General features: G+C 41.0%; 1 protein-coding gene across 1 annotated transcript in view; it reads right to left on the reverse strand.

Moving 5' to 3' along the window:
* Positions 1–2620: 2620 nt before the first annotated feature.
* CFAP221 (cilia and flagella associated protein 221) overlaps positions 2621–15601 on the reverse strand; it is a 135463-nt gene continuing 122482 nt past the window's right edge. Inside the window, exons 21-23 of the mRNA XM_090266683.1 lie at positions 12345–12437; positions 7967–8062; positions 2621–2819 (exon numbers count right to left, since the gene is read on the reverse strand). Coding sequence (XP_090122809.1) covers positions 2711–2819; positions 7967–8062; positions 12345–12437 — 298 coding nt within the window. The 3' untranslated portion in view covers positions 2621–2710. The remainder of the gene's footprint in view (positions 2820–7966; positions 8063–12344; positions 12438–15601) is intronic.

Consider the following 15601-nt stretch of genomic DNA (forward strand, 5'->3'; position numbering starts at 1 on the left):
GACTTGTTGCTGCCTTCCTCAGGTCTCTGCTCAGTGACACCTCCTCTGATAGGCTTTGGGTGGCCACTCCCTCTCCCCTTACCACATTTCAGCCTTCGTTTGTAGCACTTCTCACAACCTGATATCATACACATGTAAAACCTGGTGTTTGTCAGTAGCCTGTACCACTTTCCCAGGGGTAGGCTTGTCCCTTCCTGGACTGGCTCTGTGCCTAGCATCGAGGTGGTACTCAGCAACATGTCTGAATTGTGTGTGTGTGTGTGAGTGTACATTTTTATGGACATATGTGTGTGTGCATCTGATGTTGGGGAAAGACTGTTCTACGCCATGACCACTGCCTGAGCACTGCTGCTGCCAGCTAGATCCATGGAGAAATTGAAATTATTCTCCTAAATATCTTCAGAGACTGTCTGACTCCTCCTGTAGGCCCTGCGCTGTACTGGTTTGTGCTGGTTCCTGGAACTGGCTGATGGCTGGACCTGGGGAAGCATGATAGGCAGTTTCCCCTTGTCTAGGCTGCTTAGGGTCCAGGACCTGCTTTCTTTTCTACATGTTACATTTCTTTCTTTTTAAAAAAACTTTTAAATTGAATTTGTGGGGTTCCTTTATAAACTCTTGATGTGACAGAATTGTCAGCCTCTTCCTCTGGTCTCTAATTCCTGGGAAATCTTCCCAGCAATCTGCATGGGTATCATCTCCTGGGTCTGCATTGACATGGAGTGGCTGCTGGCCAGTAGTGGTGGCTCGAGCTTTTGTCCCTACAGTAGATGGGCACCCATCAGACCACAAAGACACCCCATGCTTGGACAGTCAAAGCCCGGGGCTCCTTAGTAGTCATCAGGACCTGCCTTTTGGGCAGCATATGGCCCCCTGCGGTGCTTGTGCTTATCCTGGGAAGAATATTATCCCCTGGAAGGCAATATGCCATTCTTTGTCGGAGATAAATTTTGAACTTTGAGTAGTAAAAGTAATGTGACCTCATTTTATCCCTTAAGCCAGCAATTTTTCACCAGTGTGGTGTGGCACATTGGTGTGCCACAAGAATTTTAAAAACATGCAGTACCTGACTATTTGGTCAGAGGCACTGACGTCTTTTCCCTTAGATTGTCAGATTAAAAAATGACAACAGCCAACACAATAGCCATCCAGTGTGAATGAATAAAAAATTGTACCTATTTTTTTTGTCAGATCAGCAAAAAGTATATATTTTTGGTGTACTGCAGACTTTTAGTAAGAGTTTGTGTGTGCCATGAGATGAAAAAGGTTGAAAACTATATCATTATTTGTTGTATATCTGAAATTCAATTTTAACTGAGTACTGTACTGTTGTATCTGGCAAATCTAGTTTTGAGGATTGGAAACTGGGCTTTGCCTCCCTTTGTTTGTGTCTCCCTCTTCCTCCCCAGGGCATTTCCCACAGGGACTTGGTACATGACTAAGTGATAGAAATTTCTACTTCGCACATGGGCTGGGATGGTCTTGGTCTTGGTTTTGGTTTCATGATGGAAAAACAAATTCCAGAAAAATGTCGGAATCAATAAGTTAATGAAGAGCATTTTCAAAATTATATATATAGTCTGATATCAGCAATTTAAATGTATGCAAAAAAATAATGGAGGGAATACATCCAAATATATTTGGATAATTATGGATTGTTACAATTTAGCCCAAATGCCATCAGTCTTAGCAGCTTATGCAAGTGAATGAAGCCATGTTAACAAAAACAATCATATGGTATTTTTCTTTCGCTGCCTGGCTTATTTCACTAAGCATAATACTCTATGATCTCACCTAATACAGGAACCTAATGAACAAAACAAACAAGCAAAACAGAACCAGAGGCATGGAAACAAGGAACAGACTGACAGTGACCAGAGGGGAGTGGGGAGGGGGATTACAGGGGAAAGAAGGGGAAGGGTTTAGTCAAGGAACTAATGTAAATGACCCATGGACATGGACAACAGGGTGGGGATTGACTGTGGGAGGTGGGGGCGGGTGGGCGGGGCAGGGCAGGGGAGAGCAATGGGGGAAAGATGGGATAACTGTAACAGAACAACAATAAACAAAAGAAAAAAAAAACACAATCAAATGTCTGCTTTTTACTGACATGTTTACATGGACTCCTGGCCCCTTGGCAATGATCTGCCCCAGCTGCTTCTGAGAGTTCCCAGAGCAATGTTTTTCCAATTGCTCTGAAATCAGTCTGCAAGCTCTAGTTGCCCCACAATGTCCTCTTGCCCTGTTTCCAATCTTCCCTCACTAGTGCCTGCCATCACATAGCTACTTGGGGAGCTCTCTCTGGCAATGGCTGCCAAAGCCAAAGTCAGTGATGCTCAGAGTCAGGGCTGGTTCTGTGCAGAGGCAGGACAGTGCCCCCTCCCCAAATCCTTGCTCCCTCTGGTCTTTGGGCACCACCCCTCCAAAGACTCTCAGCACCTGGCTCTTAGCCTTTCATCACAGAGGCTCACAGCATGCTCGGGGAAATCTTTGTGCCAGTATGAAATCTCACACCAAGAAGCTTTAAACATCGCCATCATACTGATGACATTTTATTTTTAAAAAGAAAAATTATAACTTCAAATATATACATCATCTACGTTTCAATGTTTTTTCTAGAAACTTTAATTCCAAAAATGTCTGGAACATAAATGGACACTCAGGACCACAGTGACCTACAGAAAGCAAATAAGAGGAGCTGACCTACTGATTTTTATTCTAGAATCAGGTATGGGTTGAGAGCTTTGGCCCGCAGATTCTTCATCTCCTCCAGCACCTTTTCTCCTGACTTCTCCACTGGTTGTGCTTGGTCTCTTACCTCTCTAAATATCAAAAAACCAGACAAGGATACATCAGAGCACTTCATAAAACACTCGAGTCACCCACCAGTGAAGATTTTAGGAGTTGTTTTACATATATTATATTAGTGGTAATTTAGTTACCAGCAAAAACACTTGGCTAAATGACTCAAACCTGGCTTCCAATCTCAGCTGCACCAGTTTCTTAGCATGATGGCCAAGTTACCTAAACTTTCAGTCTCCCTTTCCAGATGTAGAAGTGGTGGTAATTCCCATCTCCTGGTACTATTGCAAAGGTGAAATGAGGAATTATTCATAGACATCCTAGCATGATGTCTTCCAAATGCTCAGTTGGCTGTTGTTGATTCTTCATGGTTGTGAATAAAGTAGACACACAATATCTCTGACACTGATGAAGGCCCCAGAAGGGTGAGAATCAAGAGGAAGGGTTAAGCACCTGGATGAGTAGTGGCCGAGTGGAGCCCAGACCTTTGCTAGGTGTGGCAAGGGGTGCTGGGTAGAACCTTCTCAATATATGGGAGAAAATGATGAGGGCATTTAGCTCAAAGGACAGATGTCTAAAGATTGTGAGCTCATCCATATGACCTGCTTAGATAGAGGAACACATTATAAAATCAAGTGATTCTGGCCTGGCTGGTGTGGCTCAGTTGGTTGGAGCATTGTCTTGTGGACTGAAAGGTCACAGGTTTAGTTCCCCATCAAGGCACATACCCAGGTTATGGGTTTCAGACCCAGCTGGGGTGCCTACAAGAAGGCAACCAATAGATGTTTCTCTCTCACATTGATGTTTCTCTCTTCCTTTCAAAACAATGACAAAAAATGTCCTTGGATGAAGATAAAAACATTTTTTAAAAAAATGAAGTGCTTCTGAAACGTTTTCTATAGAGGATAAAATGTAAAGTTCTGCAAATGCCTGGTAGTTTTGAAAGAGCAGAAATATCTGAAAATGGAGAATTAAAATGTTCCCTAATACATATAAAATATGAATAATAAAATGGCAAAAATACATATCTATCAACAATTGAATCTGAAAAACAAACTAACAAGGAGAACAGAAACAGACTCATAGATAGAGAGACCATTTTGATGGTTGTCAGATGGGAGGGAGTTAGGTGAAAAAGGAAAAGAGATTAAGAAGTACCAATTGCTATTTACAGAATAGTCATGGGGATATAAAGTACAGCATAGGGAATGTAGTCAATAATGTTCTGATAACTATGTATTGTGTCAAATGGGTACAAGATTTATTGTGATGATCACTTAGTAATTTATATAATAACTAATAACTGGAATGTGTACCTGAAGCTTATAAATATTGTATGTCAACTGTAATTAAAAAATAAAAATGATTAAATTTCAAAAAACAAATAAATTGGCACCATATTGTAGAATCAACTAGAAATATACAAGTCATGTCTCCCTTTAAAGATATTAACAATTGAAGGATATTGTGAAAATCTAAGGAGTGTTGAATGATGTGTCAGCAACTATAGTTAGTCTCACAGTTTCTTGGATGCTTTACATGATTCCCTTAGTGCATCTTGAGAGAGCTGAGATCACCACCAGCGTAGCAAAGAATCTTTCGGGTTAATCTCAGCCATCAAGAGAGAGCAGATGGTTCTTTACATACATAAAAATATTATTTGCTGGAAACAAAATAGATAGCAGTCTTCATGGGGAAATTAAATACCACTCTGTGTTCCTTTTGTTCTGTCCCTGTTCGTCCAAGCTCTGGTTGTGTGCATGACTGACAGTGAGGACTCTGTCAGCTTCTGGCTGAGGCTGAGGAGATGAGGAAAAGGAACAGCTAAGGACAGAGAAGGCAAAACTGAGCATTGGATAATACTTGGTAGGAGCTGAAGAGAATTTCTGAACCAAAACAACATTTGAAAATCTTCTATGGAACATCCACCTGTTGGAATACTAGTCAGGCAATAAAATGATAATTATGTTGATGATTTTGACACATGAAAAATGTACATAAAATAATTTAAGCTGCAAAATGTGTGAATTCAAAATGTATGGTTATGTTTACTAACAATGTGTGAAATTATGTTTATTTTGAAAAAATTGGAAACTAATTTGGTGTGCAAAAAATGTTTAGAATTTATTGTGAGTTTATTTTATTTGGTAAAGTAGCTGAAATATATTTAAAAAGGAAAAATGATATACCACTTTGGGTGAATATATAAAGTAATAACTTCTATTTTATTGAACAATAATTTGATGATCCAGTGGCTTTCAACATTAGCTCTGTTGGATGAAAAACCACGTTAATGAGCAAGTGAGCCAAGAGGCAGAAAGCACCTCACTCTTGGGACAAGCCATTCTATGTCTAGGGGTAATTTTTGAAATAGAAAAAAGAAATTTTTATTTAAAACTCCTAGTCAACTGTTTGAAGTCTGAAACAAATGCAATGCAAAGGGCATCTGTTTGTTGAGGTGTAAGAGGTTTTGTGTGCTATGTAGTGTAACATAATATTTTATTGTTAATTAACTGATCAAAACAGATGCTCACTGCAATTCTACTTACAATTTTTATTTCCTAAATTTTCTTTTACCAGATGCTGCCAAGCTATTTTCTGAGTACTGCTGGTTGTTATAGGCCTCTGAAGTGATCATAGACTCACCAAAGGGACCCCAGACTCCTCTAAGACACATGGCATTCCTTTCAAAAAAGGCAGGGCCTCCCAAAACACCCCAAACAGAGTTAGAAGACAAACTGAGAAATATGCAACACATAAAAAAAAGGGTAATTATCCTTAATATATGAGGGACTCTTACAAATAAGTAAGAAAAATGTAAAGATTTCCTATAAAATAGGCAAAACAAGGCCCCTCTTAAAGAAGAGAAATAGTTGATAAGCATAGGAAAATTTTAATATAATTTGAAAAGAAAAAAAATTAAATTAAAACAGTAAGATGCACATTTTAAAATCTATCATATTAGCGAAGAAGGAAAAAAAATGATAGTATTTTGTTCAAGACATTTGAATGTGGGCAGTCCTGACCTCTGCTGGAAGGAGGTGTGTTGATGCACTTTCTACATGGCATTTACACAATACATATTAAAACTATAATGCACATGATCTAGCATTTACATTTCTAGGAATTTATCCTAAGAGAACAGTCTGATAATTTTGCAAGAAATTATGGCACAAGGATGTTTATTGAAGCACTCACTACTGGTAACAGCAAAATATTGAAAAAAATTTACATGCTCATCAGAAGAGGGTTGGTTAACTAAATTATTGTACATCTACCAATGAAATATAATGATATACATCTGTATTTATAAATATATGTTTATGATATATTGCAAACTAAAAGTATATAAGACAAAATAATATTAATGATTGAATTTTGTTAAAATATATATGAGGTCTGTTTGGAAAAAGTCCAGCCATTGTTAATATAACAAGAATGATTTGCAGGGCATTGATGTAAGCTGGCAGCCAAGGAGAGTGGACTGGAATGCACATGCATGAACAATGATGACTTCACTGTACTAGTCAGTGGGGGTGGTAGACGCCATTGAATGAGCACGTGTTCTATGTGGCCATAGCATTCAAAATGACTGAGCAAGTAGAGCAATGAATCAGCATCAAATTTTGAGTTGAACATTGTTCCTCAGAAACTATCCAGATGACTCAGAAGGCCACAGTTATGGACAATTGGTGATTGGCAGCTTCGTTGTAACAAAGCTTGACCACTCATGCATCATGTCTTTTTTTTTTTTTTTTATAATTTATTTGTTTATTTATTTTGTTTTTAGAGAGAGGGGAAAAGAGAAAGAGAGGGAGAGAAACATCACTGTGTGGTTGTCTCTCACTTGCGTCCCCAACTGGGGATCTGATGTGCAACCTAGTAATGTGCCCTGACTGGGAATTGAACCAGCGACACTTGGTTCGCAGGCTGATGCTTAATCCACTGAGCCACAGCAGCCAGGGCTTGCATCATGTCTTGAGAAGAGTTTTTTTGAGAAACATCAAATCACCCAGGTGACTCAGTCCCCCTACAGCCCAGATTTGGCGCCCGTGACTTCTGACTTTTCCAAAAACTAAAGTCACCTTTGAAAGGGAAGAGATTTCAGACTGTTGATGAAATTCAGGAAAATACAATGGGACAGCTGATGGCAATTGGGAGAACTATGTGAGGTCCCAAGGTGTCTACTCTGAAGGGGACTGAGGCATCATTGTCCTATGTACAATGTTTCTTGTATCTTGTACCTTCTTCATCAAATGTCTCTATATAGCATAGAGCATGGCTGGATACTTTCTGGACAGACGTGTGTGTGCACGCACACACGCGCACATTTATTTACTTAAATAAATAAATATTTGGAGGACCATAAATCAAAATGTACAATTTACTACCTCTGCGGGTAAGATTATTGTTTTTATTTTATTCTTTATATTTTTTCTGTATTTTTTATTTTGAATAATAAAAAAGTATTTTTTTAAATAGAAATAATTTTTAAAAGTATACCTGGAATTTCAAACTTATAAACCATAAGAACTATATGTGGTTATTTCTGTTATAAAAGTATTCCTCAAAAGCAGTTTCTTTAAGGAGGATGATGATGTTTGCTTAGCTAGTTGGCCTGTAATGTAGAAGAAAAGGGAGAACATTTGCTGAGCATCTAGTTCACATCAAGCAGCTAGCTAGTTGTCTTCACATTTGTGTTTCATTTAATCCTCACAACCACCTGTGAAAGACAGTGCATTTTCTGCATGTTACAAATGAGGAAACTGAGGCCCAGTCACTAAAGATAAGTAACCTGCTTGGGAGATCTAACATGTAATAAGTGGTGGAGTTGGGATTCAACCATAGGCCTCATTTGGTTCCATACCTGGGTTCCTCATACTGGATGAAAACTCATTTAGCTATCGATAAGAAACCAATACATCTCTGAAATTAAATGATAAGCAACTGGAAAAATTGGAATCAGTTTTTAAAGACTTACTTGCCAACAAAATTTAAGGTAATGCAGTTTTGCCTAAAATAAAATACACAGTAAATATCAAAAGCATAAGAAATCTCTCTTGAAACCTGAGATATTTATATTTAGGCAGCATGACAGTTCTGTGCTTTGTGTCAGACAAATTTTCTCCCAGGCTGCTTCCTACTAGGCATAAAAGCCTCTACTCACTTTTCATTTTTGACGTCCTTGTGATCCAACATAGGGAATTCCATTTCGATCATTTCTGGAGTCAACATAACTTGTATATTCTGTTCACAGAGCTCACTGTAAAGGAATAAGATGTGTAGTTGGAACAGTTTTTCATTTCCAAAATAAAATATTGTGATCATTTAAGAGTTATGTAATTCTTGTGGCCTGCAACGTTAGTTACAACTACTTGTGTTGAGTCTGTGTTATGAGAAGAATAAGACTGAGAAATTGCTTTCCATCAACAAATGAGTAATTATTTATAACCAGAGAATAAAAAGCAATTTAAAAAACTGTGTTACAGGCCTTGGCTGGTGTGGCTCAGTGGATTGAGTGCTGGCCTGTGAACCAAGGGTCACCGGTTCCATTACCAGCCAGGACCCCAGTTAGGGACATGTGAGCGGTAACCACGCATTGGTGTTTCTCTCCCTCTCTTCCTCCCTCCCTTCCCCTCTCTCTCTCTAAAAATAAATAAAATCTTAAAAAAAAAAAAAAAAAAGAACTGTTACAGAATTCATATTCTTTTCAAGTGCACCTGGAGCATTTATCAATATTGACCATATCCTGGCCTATAGAGAAAATCTGAATGATTTCAAGAGTTCATTCTCTGGCCACAGTGGAATTCAAATAGAAATCAACTACAAAGAAGATAACTAAAAAAATCCACAATTGTGTGAAAAATCAAACGATATGTTTCTAAATAATCCATAGGTAAAAGACAAAATTAAAGGGATCGAGGTTATTTTTATGTTGTGGTCTGCTGTCCCATGGACAAGGAGATGTTCTGCTAAGGGTTCGCAGGTCACATAGTCTCTTGTGTAACTACTCAACTCTGCTGCTGTAGCTTAAAAGGAATCATAGAAAATACATAAGTAAATGGGTGTGTTTATGTTACAGTAAGACTTTATTTGCAAAAACAGGTGGCAGGCCAGATTTGGCCATGGGCCATAGTTTGTTGAGCTCTGGGCTAGAGCTTTGCAGTCTGATGGTTATAGTTGGGTCATTGCACATATCAGCTACAGCAGAGTAGGAAGAGTGTGAAGGAGATACACTCACTCCTTTAAAGTGCTGACCTCAGAAGTAGAATATCTCACGTCTGCTCACATTCCCTTGGCAAGGGCTTAATCAAATGAATAACTTAACTGCAAGGGAGGCTGGAAATATAGCCCCTAGTATCAGCAACGCTATTACTTTAGAAGAAGAGGAGAATGGAGTTTTTGATAGCAACCACCTCCAACACACTTGGGGTTAAAGAGAAATGTTTCTAAGATCAACAAAGGCAACAAAAGCCTCAGAGTTTGGAATTCACCAGTGATTCATAAATAGAGGTGGGCCTAGCAAGTTTCTGTTAAGGAAAGTACCCGTAAAAACTGGAAAAGTTGTTCCAGTCCCATAATATCGAAAGCTAACAATTACTAGGCAGCTGTTATATGCAAATCATTATTTCGGTGGCTTTGCAAACATGATCTTCCCCTTAATAGTTTCCTTACCTCTAAGGTGGGGATGATAACAAGATCTCATTGTGGGGATTAGATGAGATTGCTTGCAAAGCACTATGTCTGATCCACATTGAGTGCTCAGGCAACGTGAGTTACTATAATTATCATCCTTATCATTGGCATCCTCACCTCCTTTAATGATAACAGTTCCTTATGAAGTAGGCACTATTATTCTCATTTCGAAGATAATGCAATGAAGTCACAATAGTCTTCACATCAGTGGTGAATGAAGGAGGGGTTACCTATGTTTTGGTTTGCTGAGCAGCTCCTCAGCAGCCCTGTCAGACAGGACTTGTTCTTTGGAACCTTGAGCAGATGTGTGCCACCTGGCCCTGACTGCAGCCTTCTCAGGAATGCCCCCATGCAGTGGCTTGAATAGAAGACACTTCAACCTTCCTGTTCCGAGTTGGATTCCTGCTTTAAATACTCAGGGTATTGCCAAGAATCACTGCATGTGGGCAGGCCTTAGAAGGACTGCATATATATCTCAGATATTTAGGATTTCACTAATTGATTACTTGCATGTAAAAATGTTTAAGTAGGCACGGTGATAGGAGATTCAAGGACATGTTTTCACTGGTGTTGGGGGCTAATGAGTGAAATAAAATTTAAGTGCCTTGGTTTAGGGCATATATTTCTTTTCTTTTTTTAAAGTATATTTTATTGATTATGTTGTTACAGTAGTTCCAATTTTTTTTCCCCTTTGCTCCCCTCTGCTCAGTAGCCCCCTTTCTTCCAGCAATTCCACCACCCTTAGTTCATGTCCATGAGTTGTGCATATAAGTTCTTTGGCTTCACCCTTTCCTGTATTATTCTTAACATCCCTCTGTCTATTTTGTACCAACTGATTATGCTTCTTAGTCCCTGAACCATTTCCCCATTTTTCCTCATCCCACCTCCCAGCTGATAACCCTCCAAATGATCCCTATACCTATGATTCTGTTCTATTCTGGTTTGCTTAGTTGGATTTTGTTTTTATTTTTTAGATTCAGTTGTTGATAGTTGTGAGTTTGTTGTCATTTTAGTGTTCATAGTTTTGATCTTCTTTTCTTAAGTCCCTTCGACATTTCATATAATAATGGCTTGGTGATGATCAACTCCTTTAGCTTCACCTTGGCTGGGAAGCACTTCATCTGCCCTTTAATTCCAAATGATGGCTTTGCTGGACAGAGTAATCTTGGTTGTAGGTTCCTTTTCATCACATTGAATACTTCTTGCCAGTCCCTTCCTGCCTGCAAAGTGTCCTCTGAGAAATCAGCTGATAGTCCTATAGACACCCCGCTGTAGGCAACTCTCTGCCTCTCTCTTGCTGCCCTCAGGAGTCTCTCTTTATCTTTCACCTTTGGCATCTCAGTGATGATTCGACCTGGTGTGGTTCCCTCTGGGTCCAGCTCGCCCGGGACCCTCCATTTTTCCTGGACCTGTATGTCCAACTCCTTTGCAAAATGTGGGAAGTTTTCCTCATTATTTTCAATTCTTGCTTCCTTATTCTGTACTTGTTGACTGTTTTTTTCTTCCTTATGTTCCAAAGCATTGAATTGAACCCCAGTTTCCTTCCCTTCACCATTGGTTTTGTGTGAATTTTCCTTTCTTTCACTTAGCATAGCCTTCACTTCTTCTCTTCTGCGTTTGCTGTACTCAAGCATATCTGTCAAGCCTGTGAGCATCTTTATCACCAGTGTTTTGAGTTCTGCGTCTGTTACGTTGTCTTTCTCCTCGTAGCCTAGTTCTCCCACAGGAACATTGATCCGTTTCCCCTTTTGGGCCATACTTCTCTGTCTCCTTATCTTGACAGGCTCCTGTGTTTATTTGCCTCTGCATCCCAGTTAGAGCCGTCACTCCTCTTACATTTTAAGGGGCAGAGTCTTAGGGATTTGTCAGTACAGGGTGACCCCTTTCACCACGTTGTGGTGCTGTATGTGGGGGAGGGGTCTGAGAGGGAACAATGCTGCCTGCCCAGCACTCACCCCTTTGACAGGCACCTCTCCCACTTCTGCACCAGACTGGTGCCCCTCTATCTGCTGCCCTAGCCATCGATCCCAGAGTGGGTGGGTCTGCGGATGTTCTAGTACTATGGGGGCCCTTTAAACAAGTGGACTCTGCTGAGACTGGCAGTTTCTGCCTCCACCCCAACCCCCACTGGTCTGCACAGTCAGAAGCAATGAGGCTTGATTTTCCCTGATGCTTGGACGGTGGGCTTCGAGGTCCGGTGAGGAGCTGTGAACGCTCCTCAGGTGTCCCTCCTGACTTTTTAAAATGTGTGACTGTGCTTTCTGCTGCTCTGTAGCTGCTGTCGCTGCTGCCACCACCACACTGCATCCTCTCCGCCCCTGTTCCGCCACTCCTAACCGTTTGGATGAGTATTTCTTCTCTATATCTTTGTTTGCTGGACTTTCATGCAGTTTAATTTTCTGGAACTCCTGGTTGTTTCTAGTTTTGAGGTAGTTGTGTTCCTTCTTAGTTGTGGAGGGAGACGCAGCGTGTCTATCTACTCCTCCATCTTGGCCGGAAGTCCCTGACCCCTATATCTCTTTATGTCTCTCCAAGTCCTACCCATTTTTCAAGGACTGACTCAAGTTCATATGACCATTGAAGCTTTCCAAAACCACTTACCACTGCCTCTGCTCTCCCCTCCCTTGAGTTCCTGGAGCACCTAAAGATCAGCAAGTTTGACACCTCAGAGACTATGTATTCCCTACTATGAATTTAGTATCTTATCTACTTAGGGGTATGGCTGAATGTTAGCCTTATGTCATGTGGGTTGCAAGCTCAGCCACTGTGTGCTCTTATGAATTCTCTTATGGCAACCAGCTTACTTTTGAAAAACAGATTACATTAGAGATCAAAGGTAAAATTTGTACCGTTCAACTGTTTCCAACCTGTCTTCTTCTGGTAAGGTGTTAAGAATGGCAGGGACATTTGTAGGAAGCATGGCTGAATTGAGGGAATCACAGCTGTGGAAAAATCACAGAAGCAGCCAAAGATAAATGATCACATTAACAGTCTGGGGGTCTTTGTATAATTTTGTTATAAGTACAGTATTCCCTCCCCTGGCTGGTTTGGCTCAGTGGATTGAGCGTCGGCCTGCGAGCTAAGTGTCGCTGGTTCGATCTTCCAGTCAGGGCACATCAGAGAAGGAAAACTCTGACTCCAAAAAACCTCCGCTGCCTTGCGGCATACCTCTTCAGGGGAAAGGCTAAGGGAGTAAACCCCGACAGAAAATCCGGAGCCGGAGTCCCTAAGGCGGTTTGACGTTGTAGTCAACACCGGCAACTCCTGCAGCGCACCTGAAACCAAGCTGTATTGACTCCGTCTTTCCCTTGGATCCTTCAGCTGCGAAGAGAGGGGGGGTCTGCTGCATGGGCAACAGCAGACCCTCCATATCACCCTGCCCAGGCTCTGTAGCTTCAGCTTCACTGGAGAGGACACTCCAGCATCATCGCAAGATGTCGATTCAACACGGGAGGAGACAGATACCGTGTCACTCCCAAGTCGGACCGCACAACCATTCTCGGCAGTGCAGATAGACTCTTAAGAAGCTACACCATCGTCTCTCGAGACGGACGGCTGCCGCCGCCGCCGCCGCCGACGACAGTATTCCCTCACTTATCGCAGGTATTGCATTCTAGACACCCCCACAATAGGTGAAAATTCGCGAAGTAGGAACCTTACATTTATTTTAGTATTTATATATATATTTAAGGCTTTATAAACCCTTCCTACACACTTATAAACTGTTCCCAATCCCTTATTAACCTTTCCCACTCTCTTATTAACCTTTTCCACACTTATAAACACTACTTATGTTTTAAACCATATTCTACACTCTTAAACCTATATAACTTTAACAACATACATACACAGTACTGTAAAATTTTATATGGGTACTCACCAGTGAAGTATACTACAACTTGAATAATGATGAATTAGCTGTGCAGTACTGATGATGATGAAGGTGATGAAGATGAGATGAATGTACTGCATAGCAAAGAAGAGCATTACAGCTCTTCTAAAGGCACCACTTCATTGGGCACTTCTTCAGGTGGTGCAGTAGTATCTTCAGCCTCGTCCATAACTTCTACTTCCGCCAAAGGTATAGGCGTAACCCACCTCTTCGTTCGAATGATGAACATAGTTATGGGGAGTTGCTGGTGCTGCTTCTTCTTCTGATTGAGAATGTTTTTGTAAACTGACATGGCATTGTCGATTGAATTTGCAAACTGCAACGCACGAACCATATGGGGGTACCATTCTTCAGCCACTCGTTGAAGTTCTTTGGGCATTCTGACCATGGTTGCAAAGATGATCAAGTGTTAGGCCAACCTCCTCCTCTTCTTCAACCCGTTGTTCATTTTCTTCCTTATCCTCTTTTTCGCTTGCTGACTTAGTCAGCTCCTCCAGGTCTTCGTCTGTCAACAATTGAGAGTGCACATTGACCAGGGTATTTACATCTTCAGTAGTCATGTCACTGAAGCCCTCTTCCCAGTATTTTTGCCAGCTTCATGGCCTTATCCACTGCAGAGTGATGGATTTCATCAGGAGAAAATCCCTTGTAATCATGGACCACTTCTGGCCATAGTTTTTTCCAGCTGGCATTCAAAGTCTCACTCTTCGTCTCCTTTATGGCCTTTTGAATATTTTGGAGACACAATTCAATTGTGTACTCAAGCCAGTACGCCTTTAACAAGAAGTCTTCATCTGAGTCCATAGATTCAACGAGATTTCTCAGGGTGTTTTGGGTGTAGAGCACCTTAAAAGCGTGAATAACGCCTTGATCTATTGGCTGAATGAGCGACGTAATTTTTGGCGGCAAGAAGTCTATCTGGACACCATCATACATCAGGTTGACAGCATGGCCTCCAGCATTTCCCATTATCAGAAGCGCTTTGAAATCAAGGCCCTACTCTGCCAGATAAACCTTAACCTCTGGGATAAGACATTGATGAAACCAATGAGTTGTGAGGAGTTTTGTTATCCAAGCCTTTGGGTTGTGCATCCAGTACGCAGGCAACACGTTCTTATTTTTGTTTTTTAGGGCTCTTGGGTTCTTGGACTTATAAATAAGCCCTGGCTTTATCATAAAACCCGCAGCATTCCCACACATGATTAAAGTTACCCTATCTTTTTGGGCCTTTTAACCAGGGGCTTTTGTTTCTTTCTTCATAATGAAAGTGCAAGACAGTATCTGTTCCCAGAATAAGGCCATTTCATCCATGTTGAAAACTTGTTCAGGCTTATAGCCTCCTTCCTCAATGATGTCTTTGAATGTGTTTTTTTCACGTACTCCTCGGGTCTGGCTTTATCTGCAGAGGCAGCCTCTCCATGCAGAGAAATGTTCTTGAGTCCAAAGCATTTCCGAAATTTGTCAAACCAGCCCTTGCTGGCACTAAATGGGGTTGGTCTGGTTGGAGAAGCACTCGAAGGTCCTGCTTCAGCGTTGTCATTATCGTCCTCTTCTTCATCCTCATCACTGTCATGATCATCCCTTTTTGCTGCTAAATGATCATACAATTGTTTGGCCTTCATCCGGATGGTGTTTGTATCCAGCGAGATATTCTTTTTTCTGCAATTGTTTATCCACACAGCCAATGCAGTCTCCATCTTCATAATGATCTTATTGCAGGAAGTAACCACCCGCTTTGCTGTTTTGTTGAAAGTCACTTATGCTGTAGACCTGATATTCTTCTCATCCTTCTTTATATTGTAAATCGTAGACTCGTTGATCCCGTAATGGCGGCCAATAGACACATAGCTTCTCCCTTCCTTCAACATGTTGAGAAGTTCCACCTTCTCTTTTATGGTAAGTATCTTCCTCTGGCGCTTGGGTTCACTGCCAGAATCCTTAGGAGATGCAGAAATTTTGGGTGGCATCATAGGGCTTGCAATAAATTCAGTCTTTAAGGAAAATTTCACAATACACAACACAGCAGAGCAAAACTACACACAGCGATTGGAGGTAGGAGTGAAGTGGACAAGGCGAGATGCCGAACATATGCCCACAGTGCGGGATAGCAGACAGACTGATGCTATGGTTATCAAGCCAATCAGCGCCCAAGAAACACCAGACAATGCTCTGGTCGGTCGCATTCCATCAATCAGTCAATCATGTGCCGTGTAC

This window comes from Furipterus horrens, unplaced genomic scaffold (assembly GCF_987537825.1).
Source record: "Furipterus horrens unplaced genomic scaffold, mFurHor1.1.pri manual_scaffold_1, whole genome shotgun sequence".
Taxonomy (NCBI): Eukaryota; Metazoa; Chordata; class Mammalia; order Chiroptera; family Furipteridae; genus Furipterus; species Furipterus horrens.